The sequence below is a fragment of the Mobula birostris genome, chromosome 4, assembly GCF_030028105.1.
Source record: "Mobula birostris isolate sMobBir1 chromosome 4, sMobBir1.hap1, whole genome shotgun sequence".
Taxonomy (NCBI): Eukaryota; Metazoa; Chordata; class Chondrichthyes; order Myliobatiformes; family Myliobatidae; genus Mobula; species Mobula birostris.
In genome coordinates, this window is record NC_092373.1 from 160,486,979 (window position 1) to 160,505,479 (window position 18,501).

The 18,501-nt window shown below is 41.9% G+C and overlaps 1 protein-coding gene across 3 annotated transcripts in view; it reads right to left on the bottom strand.

Moving 5' to 3' along the window:
* sh2d4a (SH2 domain containing 4A) overlaps positions 1-10,363 on the bottom strand; it is a 57,180-nt gene extending 46,817 nt beyond the window's left edge. The window contains exons 1-2 of one of the 3 annotated variants that reach the window (XM_072256348.1): positions 10,213-10,363; positions 7,504-7,816 (exon numbers count right to left, since the gene is read on the bottom strand). In XM_072256348.1, coding sequence (XP_072112449.1) covers positions 7,504-7,687 — 184 coding nt within the window. In that variant the 5' untranslated portion in view covers positions 7,688-7,816; positions 10,213-10,363. Of the gene's footprint in view, positions 1-7,503; positions 7,817-9,944 lie in introns of all 3 variants that reach the window. The other 2 variants (XM_072256347.1, XM_072256349.1) reach the window with 2 other exon arrangements.
* Positions 10,364-18,501: the final 8,138 nt, after the last annotated feature.

Consider the following 18,501-nt stretch of genomic DNA (forward strand, 5'->3'; position numbering starts at 1 on the left):
ACCCATGCTATATCCACAGTGACAGAGGGTCCTCGTTTATGAGTGACGAGCTGTGCCAATATCTACTGGCTAGGGGAATTGCAACCAGTAGGACCACGAGCTATAATCCCTGGGGGAATGGACAGGTGGAGAAGGAGAATGGCACAGTGTGGAAAGCCACACTCTTAGCCCTCAGGTCAAAGGGACTGCCGGTCTCCCACTGGCAGGAGGTCCTTCCCGAGGCACTCCACTCCATCTGCTCCGTTATGCACAGCCACCAATACCACCCCTCATGAGCGGCTCTTTTCTTTTCCCAGAAAATCGACCACTGGAACCACCCTACCATCTTGGCTGACGACCCCGGGGCCAGTGCTGCTCCAGAAACATGCGAGGAGCAATAAATACTCCCCGATAGTCCAGAGGGTTCACTTACTTCATGTGAACCCCCAGTATGCCTATGTGGTTTTACCTGATGGGCGGGAGGACACGGTCTCCATCTGCGACCTGGCGCCCGCAGGAGCTCCGGGCCCCTACCCTGGACACTCCGTGGTGACTATTGACCCCCTACCCACCAATGTATGTACCTACGAGACACCGTGCACCCCAAACCCTATACAGGCACCACACAACACCCCCATACCGGGCGCGACGCACATGCACGAGGGATTACCAACGCCTAACGTGCTGGCACCTGAAGTCAGGCCAGAGCCAGCACAACCGCCATCGCCGGTGCTACGTAGATCACAGCGACGGACTCGACCGCCTGATAGACTTAACCTGTAAATATACTTCTTGTAAATATTGTCAGTCACTTCACCCCGCGGGACTCTTTTTAAAAAAAAGGAGGGGTGAATGTGGTAAACCATGTATATATGTTGTAACTCGGTTACCTGTCTGGACACACCCCCCTGCTGACTGCCCCTGTGGCTCCTCCCACAGAGTCCTGTATAAAGGTGTTCGCCTTGCCCCTCCCCCTCAGTCCGGGGGCAGACACTCACTGTGGAGGTCGTATTGTACAGCGAATAAACGCCCTTCAGTATTTTACCAAACCTCAGTCTTTTGGAGTAATTGAAGGTGCTTCAAACCTTAGCAAACAGATTAAACCTCAAACGGTGACCAATAATGACACAGTTCCCTTTGTCAGTTCAGACAGAGTTTTACAACCAAAATGCTGACTATTTCTCTTTCCACAAATATTGCCTGATAGGCCGAAAGTTTCCAGCTTTTTCTGTTTTTTGTTTAATTTCCAGCATCTGTAGTTTTTAAATTCATGCAGACATATTTGCTTGTGCTTTTACAAAATATTTAGAGTAGCTTGGCAGTGAATGGGAACCAGAAGAGAAAGTCAGAAGAGACAGAAAGTGTTAATTGTTTAGAATTGGAAATGTTAAAGTAAATAAAATTAATATTCAACAGAAACAAAAGCAAATGGGTTCAGAATATGGCAAAAATAAAAGGCCATAATTAAAACCAATAGATCTAAGTATACACATCCTCAACTTGAGGAATGACTTAATGGTATAAAAATTATAATTATGATTCAATTGCATCACAGTAACACAGCCGCAGGTTGACCAAAGCTGAGAACTACTAGGTCAAAAGGATATTTATGAAGGACAGCAAAAGAAGGTGTCGTAGCACCTGCCGAAGAGTCTCGGCCCAAAATGTCGATTGTACTTTTCTTTCCCCCCAATGATGCTGCCAGGCCTGCTGAGTTCCTGCAGCACTTTGAGTATGGTAGCAGTGTTAATAACCAGCAACATTAGTACAGTAACTAGAAAAGATTTTGGCTTCACAGACCATAAGTTTGGAACAGATTTGGGAAGTCAATTAGTTGCACAAAATATTGGCAGAAATTATTAGCAGCCCTCAAAATAGTTATAACATAGGGCATGGTATAAAAAGTACGTAATAGGGGCATAACAGTGATCATGGGAATCATTAAATTACTTATAGACGAGGCTAATCCAACTGGTGCTAACAACAGAAAGGATAGATGTTAGGAATAAATAAGCTATAGATTTCTAGATCAGGATGTTGAGGAATCAGATAGGTTAGATCTTCATTCTGTGCAATAAGAAAGAGTTCACTGACAATTTTGTGAAAGAGGCCAATAGGAAAAAGGTACAATCATAAAGAATTTACATTAATACCATAAAGTATCTACATTAAATCAAAAGTAATGTAGTTCAGCTTGAAACAAGGGCTTTCATTCAAAACAAAGGAAAGCAAGTAGTTATGAGAGGCATGCTAACTGTGGGGTAGATTGGGAAAGTACATAAATGGTACGACAGTGGACAGACAGTGGTGAAAAATAATTCAAATTGTTGCACCAAACACATTCCTTTAAAGCACAAAGACACAACAGGAAAACTTCAAAATGGATTACAGAAGAAATTAAATATAGTATTAAAATTTAACATGAGGTTTGGATGATTGCAATAAGTAGTAATTATGAGTGTTTTATAGTTCAAAGGAGGAATAAGAAATTGATAAAGGAATACAAGATTAAATGTTAAGAAACAAAAAAAAAAAGGACAGCCTGCATGAGCTTCCATATGTAAAGAGGAGACTAGCAAAAGCCAACGTGGGCCTTTTGAAGAAAAATAGAGGAAAGGTATAAAGGGGAATAAGAGAAGGAAGAATAATTAAACAAATAATCTACATCTTCCATGAGCAGACACAGGAAAAGCTCCCAGAAATAGTGGAGAAAAGAAGGATCCAGTGCAAACATGGAAGTAAATGAAGACAGTATTTTATTAGTAATAATATGAGCAAAGTTAATGAGTCAAACAAACTAAAATCTCAATAACTTGGTTCACAAAATATTGAAAGTGGTGGCTATGGAGAAGAACATTCCAGGTGTCATCTTCCAGAGTTCTACAGATTCTGGACCTCGCTATTTGAGAAAAGAGTGACAGGGAAAATAGAAAAAAAAATATCAACTTGTTACTGTTACATCTACATTTAAAAAAATGCTGAAATCTATAATCGTAGTCGTAGTCGTAGTCATCGTCATACTTTATTGATCCCGGGGGAAATTGGTTTTCGTTACAGTTGCACCATAAATAATAAATAGTAATAGAAATAGTAATAGTAGTATTACTATTAGTAAATAGTAATAGTCATAGAAATAATAACTAGTAATAGAATAGTAATAGAAAATAGTAATAAATAGTACTATGTAAATTATGCCAGTAAATTATGAAATACGTCCAAGACCTGCCTATTGGCTCAGGGTGTCTGACCCTCCAAGGGAGGAGTTGTAAAGTTTGATGGCCACAGGCAGGATTGACTTCCTATGACGCTCTGTGCTGCATCTCGGAGGAATGAGTCTCTGGCTGAATGTACTCCTGTGCCCACCCAGTACATTATGTAGTGGATGGGAGACATTGACCAAGTTGGCATGCAACTTAGACAGCATCCTCCTTTCAGACACCACCGTGAGAGAGTCCAGTTCCATCCCCACAACACCACTGGCCCCACGATCATGAATAGCACATCAGGACACTTCAAAAAGATAACCAAATAGAGTGAGCAGGAATTTCAGAAAGGAAAAACATTTCTAACTAATCTTTTAGAGTTATTTGAGTACATGAGGCGGAAAACCAGTGCTTGTGTAGTTGAGATTTCAGAAGATTTTTGATAAGGTCCCACACTGGAGCTAACTACATTAACTTAGTGCACATGGAATTGGAGGATGTGGTAATGCACCAAAGATGAAAGATATATTAAACATCCATGAGACCATAAGATATAGGAGCAGAAGCAGGCCATTCAGCCCATTGAGTCTGCTGTGCCATTCAATCATGGGCTGATCCAATTTTTCTACTCATCCTCACTCCCCTGTTTTCACCCCATACCCTTTGATGCCCTGGCTAATCAAGAACCTATCTATCTCTGCCTTAAATACACCCAATGACTTGGCCTTCACAGCTGCTTGTGGCAACAAATTCCACAGATTTACCACCCTCTGACTAAAGTAATTTCTCCGCATCTCTGTTCTAAAAGGACATCCTTCAATCCTGAAACCGTGCCCTCTTGTCCTAGAATCCCCTACACTTTCCAACATTGTATTTCACTTGCCACTTCTTTGGCCATTCCCCTAAACTATCTAAGTCTCTCTGCAGGCTCTGTTTCCTCAACACTACCCGCTCCTCCGCCCATCTTTGTATCACCGGCAAATTTAGCCACAAATCCATTAATACCATAGTTCAAATCATTGACATACATCGTAAAAAGCAGAGGTCCCAACACCAACTCTGTGGAGCTCCACTGGTAACCGGCAGCCAGCCAGAATAGGATTTATTTATTCCCACTGTTTTCTGCCGACCAGCCAAGGCTCCACCCATGCTAGTAACTTCCCTGTAATTCTATGGGCTCTCATCTTGCTAAGCAGCCTCATGTGCAGCACCTTGTCAACGGTCTTCTGAACATCCAAGTACACCATGTCTACCGCATCTCCTTTGTCTACCCTGCATATAATTTCCTCAAAGAATTGCAGTAGATTTGTCAGGCAGGATTTTCCTTTCAGGAAATCATGCTGGCTTTGGCCTATCTTGTCATGTGCCTCCAAGTATTCCATAATCTCATCCCTAATATTCGATTCCAACAACTTCCCAGCCACTGATGTTGGGCTAACAGGTCTAGAGTTCCCTTTCTGCTGCCTCCCATCCTTCTTAAATAGTGGAGTAACATTTGCAATTTTAGGACAGCAAGCTGTGATTAATGGATCAGTGACTGAACCCCAACTATTCACAATCTACATCAATAATTTGATTGCAGGGGCCAAGCATAACATTTACTATTTTGTTGATGATATGAAACCAAGTAGATATATGATGGTGATGAGGATGCAAAACAAACAAACAAACAAAAAAAAAGGACTTAAAAAAGACACAAGGGATCATTCAGATGGTGGCGTATACATCGAATGAACTGCCAGAGGAAGTAGTTGATGGAGGAATAATAATATTTAAAAAGCACGGACAAGTACACTGATTGTAAAAGTTCACAGGAATGTGGCCCTAACACCAGCAAAACAAAGATGCTGGGTAAACTCAGCGACACAGTCAGCATCTACAGAAGGAAACAGTCAATGTTTCAGGTGAGATCTTTCATCTGCACAGGCAGATGGAAATAGCCCAGATGAGCACCTCAGTTGGCATAAACAGGAATGCTGAAGAACCTGCCTCTGCACTGCTTGACTATGATTCAGTGACAGGTGGAGAAATAATATTCTCTGCTATTAAGAAAAGAAAAATTATGAATTTAAATAAGAGATTGGGAAAAGTTGTTATTTACTGAGGACCGTGTATACAAGTAATGAAAAACTAACATGTTGGTACAACAGAACTAGAAAGCACACGGAGCATTGGCCTTCACCGCCTCAAGATTTCAGTACAAAAGCCAAGATGTCGGATCTGGTCACCTACCTACAGGAAAGACATCAACGGTATTGAAAGAGTAAGAGAAAAGTTACAAGGATGCTGCTGTGACCCAAGGACATGAGTTACAGGGAAAGGTTGAACAGGTGAGGACTTTATTCCTGGAGCACAGGCGAATGAGGAAGATTTGATTGAAGTATATATAATTATGAGGAATATAATAGGGTTAATGCAAAAAGGCTTTTTCCACTAAAGATGAGTGAGAGTGGAACTAGAGATCATAGGATAAAGGTGAAGGTGAAAGTTTTAAGGGGAACATTCACTCAGAGGGTTGTGAAAGTATGGAATAAGCTGCCAGCAGAAGTAGTGGATGTAGGTTTAATTACAACATTTAAGGGAAGTTTTTAAGAAGTACAAGGATGTCTATGGCTATGGTTCAGGTGCAGGTAGATGGACTAAGCAGAATAATGGTTCAACACAGACTATCTGGGCTGTGTTGAACCTTTAGGACCCATTTCTGTGCTGCAGTACTTAATAACTACAGTTATAGTAAAACTTCAATAACCTGCTAGACAACTATTTACAGTCACTGAGAGCTGATTCTCACAATCTCAATACATTATGGAGGCCTGTTTCATGCATTCCACAATACATCACAGCTGGTCTGCAAATGACAAACTGCTTTCAGACTGAGAATTTCCACAATGCCCAGAACTCAAGAATATTGCCTAGAAATGAAGAATATAATAAAGACATTCTTGCCATAGAGGGAGTACCAGGAAAGACATTCTTGCAAATAGAGGGAGTACAAAGAAGGTTCACCAGATTGATTCCTGGAATGGCAGGACTTTTGTATGATGGAAGACTGGATTGACTAGGCTTATACTCGCTGGAATTTAGAAGATTGAGGGGGGATCGTATTGAAACGTATAAAATCCTAAAGGGATTGGACAGGCTAGATGCAGGAAGATTGTTCCCGATGTTGCGGAAGTCCAGAACGAGGGGTCACAGTTTGAGGATAAAGGGGAGACCTTTTAGGACCGAGATGAGGAAAAACTTCTTCATACAGAGAGTGGTGAATCTGTGGAATTCTCTGCCACAGGAAACAGTTGAGGCCAGTTCATTAGCTATATTTAAGAGGGAGTTAGAAATGGCCCTTGTGGCTAAAGGGATCGGGGGTATGGAGAGAAGGCAGGTACAGGGTTCTGAGCTGGATGATCAGCCATGATCGTACTGAGTGGTGGTGCAGGCTCAAAGGGCCAAATGGCCTACTTCTGCACCTATTTTCTATGTTTCTATATCAACCTATCCTAATCAGTAATAACAACTTTCATACCAAGTACCAGTTGCACGATATCACTGGAACTTTCACAGAATAGTCGTCATAAATAGAAAAACTTCATGTTAACACAAAGCCAGATTCCCAAATGTTTGCTTAAAGTGAAAGGTGTTAATAGAGTCTTAAAGGAAGGAAGGAAAACAGTTTCAGGGAAGGAATGATTTCCAGACTTCAAAGACTTGATAGAAATCGAGAGTAGCAATGGTTCAGCAATTAACCAAAATTGGAGGAGCAGTGATAAGGGTTTGGGGGGGCGGGGGGGGGGGGGGGAGGAATGGTGGGAGTTGCATTTTTAATAGAGAGATTAATAGATCTTCATTGTACTTTCCCCATCACACCAACAAGAGGATGTCATCAGATGCAGGAGCAAAGATTATTGGGAACAAGAGATTTGCAACTATGTAGTGTGGAAGGGAATCATTCAGCTCTCTGAGTGAATAAACTCTGCATTTAGTCCCACTCCCCAAATCTAGCTTCATGGACCCCGTAAAGAACACTTTGAAAATTAGATCCTATTCTCTCTTCAAAGGAAACTGAATCCCATAACCAATTGTATCAGAATGACTAGCTCCAGCAGCTGCCTGATTACTCTACCAGATGTGCTAAATCCATGTTCCCTGTCTCCCCTCTATCACCTTCTGCCACTGAAAACATTTCCCTTATTAATTCTGTGTCAGCCTTGATGTATTTTGAAGCCTGCTAGTAAATCTCCGGTTGCAAGAGTACATTAGTACATTTTATACAATGGTTAATTTAAATAAACATTTGGACTACATAACATGACAAATATTGGCTTACTTGAAGGTTTTTTCCCCTCCAGTTCACATTGTTTTTCCTCCAGTTGCTGTTGTTTTTCATTTTCCTTCCACCTTCGAATCTGCTCCTGTCTCATTTTAAAGAACAGTATTTGCTTTTGTTCTTCATTAAGTTCAGCCAGAAGATCTGGATCAATATACATTGTCTCCAATATTTGCTGCAGCATTCTCACAGGCTTTTTCTTTTACCAGTTGCTCTAATTTCAAAAATTACACTCAAGGTCAGTTTATACAGTGGCTAAAAGTCAGCAAGAATAACCCAAAGTCCAACTACTGGTGGATCTTGCTTTGTTCGCCTATTAAAAAAAAAGAAAACAAAAATTGGTCAGAACCAAAACTGGCAAGATTTCAGTGCAAGACTAATCAAATTAATTCTTTTATTTCATCTTCCAACATGAAAAAAATCACGAGGGTGTCAAAGGAACACAGAAATTAAATGCTATGAAATTTTTCACAGAGACAGTATTATTAAGACTCAATGGTCAAGGTCAAGCAGGAATAAAGGCAACTCACAGAAAAGGCAATCAATGCCTGGTATCATGCTCAAATTTTCAAAGTGGCAGACTTTGGAGTCAGGTTCCTAGAGATGTACAGCTCATCAAGTTCACATCAATGATCAACACTAATTCTATGTTTAATTATTCTGTCTACATTTTCATCAACTCTTCCCAGATTCTACTATTCCCCTGCACAATAATTGGCCACTGAGTTGCTCCCAATCAACCAAATGACTTTGGAATATGAAACGAAACCAGATGGAGAACATGCAAACTCCACATAGTCAGCACCTGAGGTCACGACTGAATCCAGGTCTTTAGTGCTCCAGGGCAGTAGCTTAAGAGATGCACCACACCTTCAAGACTCCAGTAGCTGGCTAATTGGTATCACTTACCAATTTTCAGACTTACCAATAAGCACAAAATTTAGACAGGCATTTCAATACAGGGTTGGGAGAAATAAGGTGATAAGGTATTTTAAACCAATTGTTTGTTTAGAGATACAGCACAGAAGAGTCCTGTCAGGTTTTGAGCTGCGCTGCCCAGCAACCCCCAATATAAACCTAGTCTAATCACGGGACAATTTACAATGAACAATTAACCTATTAGCCAATAAACCGATGAAGGGGAATCAACTGTTGACATTTCGTGTACTGATGAAGAGTGTTGGCCCAAAACAATCAACCTGTCTATACTCCTCCATGGATGCTGCCTGACTCTCTGAATTCCTCCAGCATCTGATGTGTTGCTAAAGTTTTCTAGCATCTGCAGAATTTTTTTACTGTGAACTGCTTGCAACTTTATGGCTCAAGGATCTGAACTGATGACTCTGGCTCACTTAACTGTACATCATTTGCATAAAATGCCTAGCATCCATCAGAACTGCCTGGCAAAATACTTTAACAACAGGTACTAGCTCTTCTGAAATCACAGCCAATGAGTTAGAATAAATATAAACCAATCCTATATTCTAAAAATGATTTTGGGTTTGGTAACATTACTGCATAAGATGGAATACATGCCGAGCATACAGACATGGATGCAAGTTAAATGCTGCAGTACATGGATTTAGAACAGAATTTAAATACTTGGTTCTCGCAGAGGAGAGCGCCTCAAATTAAAATTCATCGCACTGATTGGACTGCGTCACGTCACAACTGTGAGATTCATTCTTATGTTTAGTTAACTTGGCACGGACTCTTCAAAGTACAAGCATATAATAGAATGAGGTTTTTCAGAAGGTCCTCGCTGCAATGCCTTACGAATCGCGCATTGCGTGAGTCACGGCTGCTGGGGTGCCAAATGAAAAGTCTCATTCAATTTTAACTCCCATTTTTACGGGAGTACATTTCATATATACTTCACTTTCGTTGAGTCGTTGTAATTGAAAACAGACAGCTGCATAGGCTTTGCACTTTTGTGCCAAGAATGTCATATATAACTAGGTTTCTACTGAGAAATACACCGAGTTTTACTTCTGAAACTGAAGTGTTTTCTCTTGTTGAATATAAACAGAAACTGACTTTCTGTAGTCCCAGATGGGTAAGTTTTGCCTGAGGTTTTACCTTAAATAAAGTGTCTAATTCCTTCGTCTCCTGTTTGCATCGGAATTTTTCGTCTAAGCCGTCACAACGCGACCAGCATTAAAAGGGACCTCTCAAAATGGGGCACTACTTTTGTTTTAGTAATCGATAAAACCCAACACACCCCATGCGGTCTAGCGTGTTGCCTTCCTTCACAAGACTAGAGTTCAAACCGGGAACAGGGACGATGAGCGAGATTAACAATCTGTATTTCGGAGCTGACTGAATTCCATGGCGAGTCAGCACCTTGCATTTATTCAGTTTGCGGAGGGTTTCAGAGGAAAGAAATCCCTCCGGAAAACTGACCCGACCGGAACACCGACAAATGCACGTATGCAACTCACCACACTTTTTTTCCTCTCTCTCCAAAGGCTCCCTTCTTGCGAAGGGATCAGAGAGCCCAACAATGCATTCGATGAAGATTACGGTCAGAGTCCATGGATATCGGCGGGATATTGGCAAGTGGTGCGCTTCTTACACAACACCCAGCACCAATAACGCCCCCGCTCACCCTAGCTCTCCCCTGAGGGCAAAACTCTCGACAGAGACTCCCGAATGCTTGCCCAGAGATGAAAGTGCCAGCACAACCCTTTAAACGCACTTCGGACATACCCGGAACCTTCCCCGAAGTCCCTCACTGGTCAGCTCAACGTGGAGTGGAGACTTCATGTCACTCAACCGCAGGGTTAGGAATCTAAAGGGAGGGGTTGAACGGCATGTCTACACTTCCACCGCTTGCTCTACATTCCAGCCTAGGACTGTATTAACATAGCCACGCCTTCTACTATTACTTACGATCTGACCAATCACACGCCGAGGCTGTGAGTATCTCTTCCGCTCAATTACAGTCTCCGGCCCCGAACTTTGACTGACACATATATATGCCCATTCAGATCCCTTAAATCCTATTTTCTTCTAGACCTCGCCTCTTCTGTTATTTACACCTTTACCTGCGAATGGGAGAAAACGGGCCGGGTTATTGCCGCCCAAGCAGACTATACTGTGGCCAGCGAAAAATGATAGGCATTTTCCCCCAGCCAATGCAAAGACGGAGGAGGAGATGTGAAATGTAGTAAGCAGTTAGCGAAAGGGTGTATAACCCCAGGAGGCAACATGAGTGGCACTGAGCTGTGTAAAAAAAAGTAACAGACGAGGAATGTGTTGACCAAATCACACGACAAAGACACTGTATTCGGATACCGTGGAGACTACAGATGCTGGTTTGAAACCTTTCATCTGCAATGGATCCGATGAAGGGTCTCGACCCGTAATGTCGTCCACATCTCACGCTGCCTACCTCGTTGAGTTTCTCCAGCAGTTTTGATTTTACACTGTGTTTATTCTTGAAAGTAAATTAGGAAAAAACATTTTATTAAAAAAAAACTACCGACACCCGGCACAGGGTCTCGACCGTCCTTCTGTCATCGCAGATTAGTTCTTCCAGCAGTTGCTTTGGAGAATTCAATAGGACCACTTGTGAGGAAGTGCGGATCGGGCTGAACAAATTTTTAAACCAGTTCTTCGGGTACGATTAGTTAACTGCCTCTACCACAGATGGCTGAGTGATTTCTTTAAATGCAGGCGGCCTTCTGGAAAGGGCGAGGTGTCGATGCAGTGATAAAATATCCACGATAGCTAGAGACTACAGTATATTCTGCAGCAGAGCAACACGCTCACCAACACAAGCTCTAAATTATATTTGCGGATGCTGCAAATCTGTTAAACGGAAAATGCAGGTAAAACTCGACATCTGCGCAGAAAGATTGAATGCTTCACTCACCACAGGTGAACTCTGAGTTACAGAGCGTGTACAGTATTTTATAACTATATGTGCTACACACACACCCCTCACACCCACACACACTCTCTCTCTCTCTCTCTCTCTCTCACACACACACACACACACACACACTAAGGTGCTATTGTTGTTGCCCACTCCCTCATACTGAGCATACCTTCCACATCCCTCCTTTTCAATCTTGCCTGTCTCAAGTCCAAAACAAAGACACCCACGAGTTCCCTCATCGAGTTTCAATACGCAGATGAGGGAACTCAGTGTTGCAGCTCGTTCAGAAAACCACCTACAACAGATTCTGACTGCCTTCAACTGTGCATACACAAAACTTGGACTTACCATCAATTCCAAGAAGACTCAGATCATCTATCAACCGTCACCAACTGAGACAAATCGGATAGAACCATAAATTCAACCTGGCGAAACAACCCTGGAAAACGTGGACCACTTTCTGTATCCTGGAAGTCACCTCTCCTCCAATGTTGACCTTAATGACAAGATCCAACATCGTCTTAAATGTGCTGGAACAGCTTTTGGATGTCTCCAGACAGGAGTCTTTCATGATTGTGACATCTGAACGGACACCAAAATGTTAGTGTACAAAGCAGTGGTAATCCCAATGTTCCTGTATGCATCAGAAACCTGGAGAACTTACCAACAACATCTGAAGGCACTTGAAAAGTTCCATCAACGCTGTCTTTGAAACATCTTAAATATCAGCTGGGAAGATAGAAGAACCAATGTCAGCTTGCCAAATGAAGCCAAAACAACAAGAATTGAAGCCTACGTCATCAAGAACCAACTAAGATGGAGTGTAAAGATGAAGGACGAACGTCTGCCGAAACAAATATTCTACTCCCAGCTTAAAGAAGGTAAATGTAAAAGAGGCGGACAACAGAAGAGATTCAAAAACATCTTAAAAGCCAACATGAAGAAATGTAACATCGATATCAACAATTGGGAAACCAATGCCAAGGACAGGAAGCTCTGGCAAGCCATCATCCGAGAAGGAACAGCAACTTTCGAAGCCAACAGATGTGCAGAATTAGAAGAAAAGAGAAGAAAATGGAAAGAGAGGCAGCAACAACAGAAGCCTGATCTGCCATCTGAAACTACCTGTCCTGAATGCAGAAGAACTTTCAAAGCCAAGATTGGACTCATAAGCCACTTGAGAGCCCATAAGTAGATCAACAGAACAAAGACCATCATCCTTGGCCTCGAGGGATGGCCACGACGACGACAACTTTGTGCAGTCCTCCTTTTCCAAACTGCTTTTCTCTTGCATCCCCGTCAGCCCTCTCCCTTCCCCACTCTCTTTCCTCTCACTCCCTCGTACTTCCTCCTTATCCACCCTCCCACGGCTACCTCTCTTGACATGACGCTATATATCCCTTTTCTTCCTGATTATAGTAGCTCATTTTCTTTTTGCTTCTGGTTACATCAGCTGCAGCCTCTGATGCTTCCTAGTAGGTAACATTATTTGTTTCTGAGTTCTTATCATACCTCACCTTCGCCTTCCACCACTCCCCTGCAACCACCAGATTATTTATGAGACTTCCTTCTGATATGCATATTTCAGGGAGGGACTAGTAAAGGTTGTGATGGTAAACTCAGTCAAAGGAAGGAATACCCTCATGTTCCTCTGCAAGTCCCTTGGCGCAATCTTCTGGCAAATCCCATTCAGACCTGCCATCCAACTATCAGTCTTGGGTTCTTTTCTCTGGAGCATCAGATACTGAGGGGAGTCCTGATCGAAGTTATGAGAGGCACAGATAGGGTAGACAGTAAGAATTTTTTTCTGATATAATCAAATATTAGATGACATGTATTTACATTGATGGAAAATGTATAAGGGAGATGTCTGGGACATGTCTTTTACACAGAAGGTAGTTGTGCCTTGGACCAACCAGAGGTAGTGGTGGAAGCAGATAGCATAATGGTGTTTAGAAGGCTTTCATATGGGCACATGAAAATGGAGGGATGTGGATCATGTGCAGGCCAAAGAGATTTAGTTCAATTTGGCATCACGTTCAGCACACACATCACGAGCCAAAGGTCCTGTTCATGTGTTGCACTGTTCTATACTGTGTTCGATTTTCCAAAATATTATGAACTGAGCCACTACTGCAAACCAGCTGTTCCTCCATAGACACCAATAACTTCTGGGCAGACAGCTCCATAACATGGGCAAGCAATCAAGGAAATAAAGACATGAAAGTGTACTAGAGGTAGGCAGGAATAGAGAGTTGAGTTTTCAGTCAGATCTGCCATGTCCTGAAATCCTCAGTTGAAAGACTGACTTTATTTTCCCTGGAACACAGGAGGCTGAGGGGTGACCTGCCAGGGATATATAAAATTGTTAGAGGCATTGATAGGGTGGAGAGTCATGGTGATGTTGCCCAAAACAAGAGGGCAAAGGTTAAAGATTAAGAGGTCAAAGATTAAGAATCAATGATCACCTTTATTTGCCATATATATTTACATGTATTAATAATTTGTTGTGGTCAGTGTACAGTAATGCAGCGAAAAGCAACATTCAACTGTTATAAAGAATAAAGAATTATATGAGAAAAAGGTAAAGGTTAAGATAAATGTAACACGCTGTAAGGTTTCACTGCTAAGGTAATGGTTTCTCTGTAGTATTAATGTTTGGGTTATGACTAGAGATAACGGGGCTTTGGAATGTGGGGCTATCCAATGAGGGATGTTGCTCTTTGTTGTGGGTCTGGGAGAAGGGATTTCATGGTCTTTTGCCGGGGAGAGATGAAGAAAGAAGACGCGAACGGAGAGACTTGGTAGACCGCCGGATGGAGTGGAGGGTCCGAGGGTCGGCTACACTTGGAGGAGGTTGACGGGAAACCAGTGGACTGAACCGTGAGCTCCAATGTTGCACATTAGACTGTTTCATGAGAATGGGCCCTTTTCTTTTTTTTGTTTCTTTATTAACTATATAGTCAAATTAAAAATTATAAAGCTGAATTGTTTAACCGCATATTGTGTACTGTTTGTTATTTCGTGGTACTGATTTGTAACAGGGGGCACATCGTGCAGCATCCACCCAAACAAGATTTCTTAAGTTTGGCCGGGCTGAAGGCTGTCTTCCCCTAGATTAAACTATTAGCTGAACTGAGAGTTACATACGGATATGGAATAAAATGTACATAAATACCAGCAGCTATTTACTATGTAAATATATTATAAAGACAAGCTTAAACTGTACAGTGCAGTACAATGACAAGGGTAATAGATGGGGGGTGTCTAACTTGAAAAATTGATCAGATTAACTGCCTAGAGGAAGAAATTTTTAAGATGGCGTGAACTTTTTGTTTTAATAGCCTTGTAGCATTTTCCAGAAGGAAGCCTTTGAAAATAGTGGTTTGCAGAGTGGGTAGTGTCTGCAATGATTTTCAGGGTATGGGAAAGGAAAGTTTTCCAGACAGAGAGTGGTTAATACTGGATCTTACTGCCAGAAGTGGTGAGGGTGGATATAGTCGCAACATTTAAGAGGCAGCTGCATAGGCACTTGAATGACTAAGCCTTGAAGGGCATGGGCTTTGAAGTATAATGGCCAGCATAAATATGTTGGGCTGAAGGGCCTGTTTTTGTATTGTATAGTAATGTGGCTGTGACATTATTGGTGTAGAGAGCAGGTTCATGGTACAAAACTGGTTTCTCCTGCTCTTAATTCATAAGTTCGATGTTTATCTACAATAAGCAGGGTAAAAAAAAAACACTGAAGTTAGTGCACCTGGAGAATTCGAGTCCACTGCCTCTACCAGCCAGGTCACAGATCCATACAAGCATGAGAGAGAAATCTCACAACAGATGACCCTTCCCTGCTGCCTCAGTCCACAATCACCAACGACCCTGCTTCCCAAACCAATCTATGGCCACGACATTTCAGAAGGAATACTCTCTTCAGTTCCAACAAATAGTTCATTATATAGTTAATTATAGATTACACAGGAGGGGGGAGAAAATTGTTTGAATTAAACAGCAGGCAAATAGAAAGGATTAGGGCAGTGGATGATGTGATAGGCAATCAGGTAATGGAAAGTGCATTAAAGGAATTAGAACAAAGGAGGTGTCAATTGCGAAGGTAGAGGGAAGCCCAGGGGACAGGAAGAGGTTTCAAATTTAAAGTACTGTATATATACTCAGTGGTCACTTTACTAGGTACACCTGTACACCTGCTTGTAAATGCAAATATCTGATCAGCCAATCAAATGGAAGCAACTCTATGCATAATAGTGTGCAGACATGGTCAAGAGGCTCAATTGTTCAGACTAAACCTAGAAATGGGAAAGAAATGACTAAGTGACTAAGACCGTGGAATGATCGATGCTGCCAGATGGGGCGATTCGAATATCTCAGAAACTGCTGGTCTCCTGGGATTTTCACGTACAGCAGTCTCTAGAGATAACAATAATCACGTGAAAAAAACAAAACAAAAACATCCAGTGAGCAGTAATTCTGTGAAAAACACCTTGTTAATGAGAGAGCTCAGAGGAGAAAGGTTAGGCTGTTCAAGCTGACAGGAAGGCAACAGTAATTAAAATAACCATGTGTTATAGCGGTGGTATGCAGAAGAGCACCTCTCAACGCACAACATGTCAAAACTTGAAGTGGATGGGCTACAGCAGCAGAAGACCATGAATATACACGGTGCCCCCTTTATTAGATACAGGAAGTACCTACTAACATGGTCAATGAGTGTAGTCAGTTCAGTCCAGCTGCTCCTGAAGAAGAGGCGGATTGTTTAGAGGAGGCTGAGTCCAGGTAAGAAGATGAGAGAAAGACACACAGAGCAGTTGAACATAAGGAGAAACATAATGGGGGAAGGTTATCAGCCAGGTTATTGGGACTGTGTTCTTATTAAAGAACATTTAAGGTAAATGTAGTCAAAGCAAAAACTCAGATTCAGATTTATTAATCACACGTACATCGAAACACACAGTGAAAAGTGTCATTTCAATTAACAACCAGCACATCCTAAGGATATGCTGGGGGCTGCCTGCTAGTGTAGCTGCACATTCTGGAACCAGCATTGCACGTTCACAATGCTCAGCGAACAACATAGAACACAACAAAACAGATACAGCAAGCCACAGAACAAGAAGAGCAAAACAAACTCATTCCTCCCTCTCACACACCCCCTTGCAGATACACAGTACTCAAACACCTTCAGTGGACTTGCAGTTTGCAGGTATTGACCTTTGACTTCCCTATTGGACTCTCAGGCCCCGCACTCTGGACATCGGACCTTGATTTCCAGATTTCCAAAAGATACCTGGGCTTTGGTACTGACCCCAGGAATCACTGATGATGTTGAATGAGGAAAATGGATGAGGATCTCGAATCCTAGGTCTTGATCTCCAGAATCTCCGATGACTGGAATCCTGAACCCTAGGCGTTGAACTCCGGTTTTGCCAATTTGTGTACCTATAGGGTCACCAGATGGGAAGGGAGCGCGAGTGTCATCACAAGCCAGATTAATGAAGTTCTAAACCCACTGTGCAGTAGTTAATATGATTATCTCATAGTCCTAGGGACCTGGGTTCAATCTTATTCTTGAGTACTGTCTGGATAAAGTTTGTACGTTCTTCCTCTGACATCTTTTGGAATTCCTCAGTGTGAACTGATTTCCTCTCCCATCCCAAACACCTGCTGGGTAGGTGGAGACACTAGAGGCTGGAGGTGCTGGGATCTGGTGCGTCCTGATGCAGGGCTTCGACTTGAGATGTCCACCATACTGTTCTCCCACCGATGCTGCCTGAGACACTGAGTTCTTCCAGTAGTTTGTTTTTGCTCCATGTTGGTAGGTAAGTAGCTGTATTCCACCTCTACAAGAATGGAGGGGTGTTCGATGGTCACGTGAGAGAATGAGTTTGAGAGATGGAGCAAAATAAAGGGAGAATGCAGCCAATAGGTTTACTTTATATTTGGATCCCAGAGTGAGTGACGTCACCCCACTGGTAACGGTAGAGCTTCTAGAGGGGTGATAAAGATAAGGGAGGCTGTGAGGTGGGGGTTTGGTAGCAAGAGGGGCACCTGAGGGATTACAGGCTTGATTTAAGAAATTAATTACTTATTATAAGCGTTTGATCTTCAGTGCCCCATAATTGATTGCAATGATCACATAATCACTTCATCTCTTGCTAACCCACTGAGACTTTGCTTGAAGCACATTATGGTTGCTGAAAAGCAGTGTGACATTTCTGTATTTATGTATCATTAGAAATCCGGACTGATGAAATCATGTTATTTCCACATTATTGCCATTCACTACTGTAGTACAGCATTAGCTACTACGATTCCCATACTCTAATCATGCAGTGACACATTTCCTGTGAATTAGGGTATGGCATTCAATGGGGTAAATTCAGCATATGCCATTTCGAAGTGTCTTAACCACATTTCTCTGGTACGTGGCTCAAAGAGATATCACTGCCCCATTTTATGTACTTTCAGACAAAGAGTCAGGTTTTGCCTGAGCAAAGATGACATCATAACTTTCAGTTTTATTGATTGCAGGGCTTCAAGTTGGACTTAAAGAATAGGCGATTGACTGTGGTTATTAATCCATAACGAAAATATCAGACGCAGAACAAATGAAAACAAAAGTGTAAACAATACAGTGTGGAGTATCTGAAATATGGATTTCTACCAGTACTAAGCAACCAACAGCAGCTAATGAGTTTTTTTCCAGTGTGGCAATGAAACTATCTTAAACATCTTAAACATCTTCAGACTTAAACATCTGAAGAGAATACAAGAAAACACTCCATTAAAGCGAACAAGAAGTTGGCAAATTTTCAGGCACTTTGTGAAAACTTTCAGAAACAATTCTAAACATGTTTGCCACTACTTCACAGCAAAATAATGGTTTGTGTGTGTCATACAACATTTCGTTGCTCATTAGTAAATCTGGAAACCCCCATACAATTGGAGAAGATCTGTTTCTGCCAGCAGTAAGGGAAGTTCTGAACACAGTTTTATATAAGTCAGCAGATCAAATAATTATGGTGAGTCCACTCATTGACAAATCTGTTCAAAGACCAATAAATGAAATGTCTGATAATGTGGAAGACACATTGTGCAACATA